The sequence below is a fragment of the Hibiscus syriacus genome, unplaced genomic scaffold (genome assembly GCF_006381635.1).
Source record: "Hibiscus syriacus cultivar Baekdansim isolate YM2019G1 unplaced genomic scaffold, ASM638163v2 tig00113722_pilon, whole genome shotgun sequence".
NCBI classification, from domain to species: Eukaryota; Viridiplantae; Streptophyta; class Magnoliopsida; order Malvales; family Malvaceae; genus Hibiscus; species Hibiscus syriacus.
The window spans coordinates 939,928-945,927 of NW_024063469.1; the positions used below are offsets into that span (position 1 = coordinate 939,928).

The 6,000-nt window shown below is 32.0% G+C and overlaps 1 protein-coding gene across 1 annotated transcript; it reads left to right on the plus strand.

Annotated features, from left to right (window-relative positions):
- The first annotated feature begins 2,862 nt into the window (after positions 1-2,862).
- Positions 2,863-5,737, plus strand: LOC120187051 (bax inhibitor 1-like). The gene is made up of 6 exons (XM_039190842.1): positions 2,863-3,040; positions 3,614-3,757; positions 3,846-3,937; positions 4,997-5,183; positions 5,282-5,437; positions 5,535-5,737. The coding sequence occupies exons 1-6, from the start codon at positions 2,930-2,932 to the stop codon at positions 5,589-5,591; spliced, it is 747 nt and encodes a 248-aa protein (XP_039046773.1). The 5' UTR covers positions 2,863-2,929; the 3' UTR covers positions 5,592-5,737.
- The last annotated feature ends 263 nt before the right edge of the window (positions 5,738-6,000 follow it).

Sequence of the window (6,000 nt, forward strand, 5' to 3'; positions counted from 1 at the left end):
GATACCCAAAGAAGTATCAATACTACTTTGTATAGTAGTATCGATACCATCAGGCCCCAACGACTAGTAACGACTAGTTGATTTAAAAATAACAAAGGTAGTACCAATACTCCCTTTAGGAGTACCGATACCCTCTGTATTAGACAGTTTTATTTTCTAGAAAAATCATTTCCAAACGGCTCCAAATCACTCCCAACGACTATAAACAACCACAACTTCATTCCAACATATACATACAAGTTGACGACACTTAAAAAAGGGTTAGAACACCTATACAAGCAATTAAAGACAATAGAAGAGTTTTTTTAATCTTATTTTATCTCTCTTGTAAATATTTGTGTTTTTAGTGAGCTAAATTTGTAAACACCCTACATTTGAGAGGTTTTATTTGTTTACTTCTTTTTACCTTTTGTAAAGGGGATTGATTCTAGTTTAACCAAATGAAAAACTAGGGAGTTAAAATGTTGTTTCTTTGTCATTGAAAAACAAAAAAAAATAAATTAGTGAATTTGTTAGAAAATCCTTAGTGAGGAGCTAAGGTAGTGGAGGTAGACGTGGTTGAGAAGTCAAACCACTATAAATCGCTGTGCTAAAATTTTTATCTTTTCTTCCTCTTTACTCCCCAAACAATATTTGCCAAATTCACCCCTCTTGTAACTTTTTCAGTTGTTCGAATTGAGTCTCTTCGATTCTAACAAGTATTAATGTGTTTTTTTTATTTCTATTACTTTGCAATTTTCTTAATTATAAAATACTGAAGATGTAATTACTCTATATTTGTATTTAATTCTATATTTAGTAAAAGTATTTTTAAACTGCATTATCAAAACGCACCCAAAATTAAACTAGATTTTAAGTCGACAAAATTTTAAGTATTTTCAACTTATATTTGATTTAATTATTTTCTTTTTGAGTTTTTCTTAAACTGTTTTTATATTTCTATTTTAAATTCTTTCTAAAATATTTAATTTATTTGACTTTTCTAAATGTAACTTTGATTTATCTCTAGATATTGTAACATTTTGCTACTTTAAACTTCTCATAAAAATTAATTAAATTCTTTTATTATATTATCATACACACATAAATTCATGGATATATTAAAAAAATGTTAGAGACAATCATATCTTTTAAAAAAAATTAAATCTACAAATAATTTATATATTTTTCATTTTATATTAATGATTTTATTACGTCTCTCCTAAAATTTTAATATGACTTATTAAAAGTTAATACCTATAATATAAAATCACACATTTGTCCAAAAAAATCGTAAATCTTAACAACAACATCAACATGCTAAATTGTCATGTTAGCATATTAACGATAAAAGAAAAAAAAATATTAGTTATAAAAATATTTAATAGATTTTAGAAACAATAGAGTTAATTGCACTACACACTTCGAAATTACGATTCTTATTTTAAATTGATTCTTAAACTTTTAAGCATTTCAATTTCATCCCCAAATTATGACTTTTATTTAGATTAATCCCTAAATTTTTAAAAAATTAAATGCATCTCCAAACTATAAACTTTATTCTAATTTGATCTCTAAACTTCTGAATATTTCAATCCCAAAATCATTCAAAAGTTTGAGGGGGTGAAATTAGAATATTCAAAAGCTTATGAACCAATATAAAATAAAGGTGATAATTTAGGGATAAATTTTAAAATATTAGAAAAAATAAGAATTAGTTTAAAATAAAAATTATAATTTATATACATATATGATGTAATTAACTCAAAATAAAAGGATGACCTTAAGGGTGCGTTTGGTTCACGGAATGTAAGATTACCAGTGGGAATGTAAGATTACCAGAGAATAGGATTACTGAGAATGTTGTATTTTGTATTTGGTTGGTTTAGCAGGAATGTAAGATTATCATGTTTGGTTAAAGAAATAAAAGATTATTGGAATGTATATTTGACCAAATTGTCCTTATTATATATATATATATTTTTAAGAAGTTGAAAAATATTTATATATTTTCTTTAAAAAATTTAAATTCATAAAATTTAATTTTTTTTACAAAATTGAAAATATAAAAAGGTTTAATGAAAGGGTAAAATTTTATTTTAACCCCCGAACTTCATATAAAATTTTAATTATAGATTTTTTTGTAAATCTAAAACAGTTTAAGGATAAATTTATAATTTAACCTTCGTAGAATTTTTATTATTTAATGACAGAAGAAGATATTTTTGAAAAAAAATTAAGGGCATTTTAGTCCAAAACACCGATAATCCAACAATACCTAATGAAAGGGAGGTAATGATATTCCCGATAATATACCTAAAAAAATATACTATTAATAATAAAATATTACCGAAAATGAAATTCCCAACCAATCAAACATGAAAATGTAGATTCCATTCCCATGAAAATTCTAAATTCCTTGAACGGTTGAACCAAATAGCCCCTAAGCGTGTTTTTCGAATAAAAATCATTGATTTGTCGTGAAAAATAGAGGGACTCTTTTACAAATTAAGCCTAAAAATTAACGAGATTAGGGAGAATTGGTGCATATTGACGTGGCAATGTTACATTGGTTCACGTGACGCAGCGGCCGCTGAGGATTTCTTCCTTTGAGGCCAAGCGATTTTTGCAACGTAAAATTTAAAATCTCGATTTGCTCGTCATCGGGAAGCCATTAGTCAACCAATGAAACCGTGAACTTTTCCAACAGTTTTTGACTTTTTCTCGTTTCCTCAATTACCCTTCTAGAAGACTGGCATAACTACTCCCGTCTGCTCTAATAATAAACCTTTCGTTGAAGGTTGTTTTAGTAACTTGATAATCTTGAAAATTTCCGAGATATTATCCGAAACAGGCCCCTATAAATACCACGAGCTCCAAATTGAATGCACAATCATTCAATTTCTTTCGTTTTCTTGCAATTTTCTGTCATTTATAATTTCAACGAACGATGGACGCGTTCTCTTCGTTCTTCGATTCTCAATCGAGAAGCAGCTGGAACTACGATACCCTTAAGAACTTCCGCCAGATCTCTCCGATCGTCCAGTCTCATCTCAAAAGGGTAATTTTCCTAGCAATTAGGGTTTGCGAAGGACAAATTAGGAATCTACGTTTAGATTATTACTTTTTGTTTGTTAAGGTTGAAGTAAATTTTTTTGGTGGCCTTTGCACAATGATTTTATTGGTCGAGCCCTAGTTGTATTGGATTTTTGTCAAGTTCTTAGAAGATTACCGTTCTCTTCTTTATGTTGTCCTAAATTCTAATGCGTATTGTGATTTTATCTTCGTTTCAATACGAATTTATATATTTAACTATCCATTGTTTCCAAAAAAAAAATCTTGACTGTACGAGTATTGTGCATTTGCTTAGTAGGTATATATGATTTCTTTTAAATATTTCCTTAGTTTATTACCTAGGGTTTGCACTGTTATTTATTTATTTTTGGATGATCTATATGATTGGATCTTTATGTCGTTCTGATGATGAAAAATAATACACTTTCTCATCTTTACGGGGCTCTAATGCTTATTGTTATTTTTATCTTCTATTTTAAGATACAATTATCTATTTATTGATTCCTTGTTTCCAAAATTTTTATTATTTATGATCAAAATTGGTGCTTTAAATTTTCAGGTTTACTTGACTTTATGTTGTGCTCTGATTGCCTCTGCATTTGGGGCTTATCTTCATATAATATGGAACATCGGGGGTTACCTCACAACATTTGCATGCTTTGGGGCCATAATTTGGCTTCACTCTGTCCCTCCTTATCAAGAGGTAACAATATTTCTTGATGTCTAAAATAATAGTAATATTCTTTTTTGCATAGAACTAATCTTTTGTTCTGGTGTTCTAAATGATTCAGCAAAAGAGGTTTTCTCTTCTGATGGCATCAGCTGTGTTTGAAGGGGCGTCAGTTGGTCCTTTGATTGACTTGGCCATTCAGATTGACCCAAGGTATTTTTTTTATAATTATTAAGTGGGTAACTTGTGTCTTAAAACTTGCAGATTTCAAATCTAGAATTTTATTCATTTCGTGTTACCTTTTGAGGGTAGTTTTATGCTTATCTGAATGAATGACAATAATTGATATTAAAATCCCTTGAATATTTTAAAGTTTACGTTCTCTTAGCTTTCTTTTGTCTACCTGCTGGAGTTTTCAAAGTCAAATGGATCTTCCCAATATATATTGCTCTAACCGTGGTTGCCATTACCGTTGACACTGCTTTGATACTGCTTCCAACACCTTCTGTCATGGTCTAATGATCTGAGGTTTCACTGACCCTTCTAAGATGTCAATTCCTAGTTAGAAGAGGCCTCCCAAGTTGGCTGTTGCTCTATGCTAGCTGCTGGTTTCTTGGCGTCTGCTGTGATAGTAATATTTTGTGTATTGCTTTGAATTCATGATATTTTACTGGCTTGTGGAGCATCACCATTTTTAGGGGATTAAAACTGCTAGCTGGAATAGTTTGTCTTTATCTTGAGGCCTGGGGAAACCCATTAGTTCTTCTTTACTGAAACGACATTTCTCAACCAACTACTAGTTGGTATAGCGAGACGAGGTGCTAGGTCCCTTAAGCAAGGTCAAAGATTTGAATCCTGTCGTTGTGAATGGAGAAAATTGGATTGGGAGGAGGTCACTCCCATAATTGGCTTTTGCAGTATCCAATCTGGATGAGTTAGCCAATGAGTTGGATGCTGGCGGTTATGCCAAGCGGGATCATCTTCTCTCCTTCTAAATATCATCTGGATTGGGAGGGGTGCTTTATTTGGTTGGTGAACTCTGCCTCATGTTCTTTTTCTGACTAAATTACTAAATCCCCCCCAGTTTCTTTGCCACTGCTGCAATTCAGCTTGCTTTAAAAGCAAATGCTGTGAAATGCATCTACTTGGACTCATTTATCCTTTAGTGGAGGTTGATTATGCTTTGCCTGTTTTACTTTTACGTTATCGACAGCTGTAAATCTCTATTGTTTTGTATACATTTTATTAATTTCCTTTCCTCTATTTGGACAGTGTTCTGGTAGCTGCATTTGTGGGAACAGCGTTGGCCTTTGCATGCTTTTCAGGAGCTGCTATGTTAGCAAGGCGCCGAGAGTACCTTTACCTTGGGGGCTTGCTTTCATCTTGTGTGTCCATGCTTCTGTGGTTGCATTTTGCTTCCACTATCTTTGGTGGTTCCACAGCCTTCTTTATGTTTGAGGTGAGTGAATGTTGAAACCTTTTGTGTTCTTGTAGTACTCAAAAGGATGATGTTGGCTGTGACTAACATCCCGCTTCGGTTTTGGATTGTACTCACAGATCTACTTGGGACTCTTGGTGTTTGTCGGCTACATGGTAGTGGACACACAGGACATAATTGAGAAGGCACACTTGGGTGACCTGGATTATGTGAAGCATGCCTTGACTCTTTTCACCGACTTTGTTGCTGTATTTGTTCGCATTCTGATAATCATGGTGAGGGAAGCTAGAATTCGTGATAAACCTGTCTTTTTAGTTACAGACTTGGTTACTAATATTTTGTACTAACATCGAACATACTTGCACATTCCAGTTGAAAAATTCAGCCGAGAAGGATGAGAGGAGGAGGAAGAAGAAGAGGAATGACTAAATCATAAAGCAGTAGGCTGCTAATATGTAACCTGTCATCGAAAGCTGGAGTCGGCTGTTAATGCGAATTGTTTCCTTTTATTTTTGTACTAAAAGACATCATGTGTTGATATACAGAAAGGGTGGGTCTTACTGTTTCTGATTCTCCCGGTGCCTTTTATATGAAACCTAATGACACGTTTTATATTTTGCTCTTAACTCTTAACTATTCATTTTTTTAATATAACTAAGTATATGATAATATAACTCTTAATCTCTTAGCATTATGACATTTATAATGCTCGAATCTGAGATCTCAAGAAACAAAAACGATTTCTTTACCACTTATTCGTGTAGTTTTACCCCTTTAGTTGGACTATCTGTCGTGTCTAAATATAAAGTAACAATAAAAACTTTAGTAAATACGTTCT

Coding starts and splice junctions, on each gene's coding strand:
- LOC120187051 (XM_039190842.1), top strand. CDS start 2,930: ATGGACGCGTTCTCTTCGTTCTTCGATTCTCAATCGAGAAGCAGCTGG. Junction 3,938..4,996: donor GCCATTCAGATTGACCCAAG/GTATTTTTTTTA, acceptor CTATTTGGACAG/TGTTCTGGTAGCTGCATTTG. Junction 5,438..5,534: donor TTCGCATTCTGATAATCATG/GTGAGGGAAGCT, acceptor TGCACATTCCAG/TTGAAAAATTCAGCCGAGAA.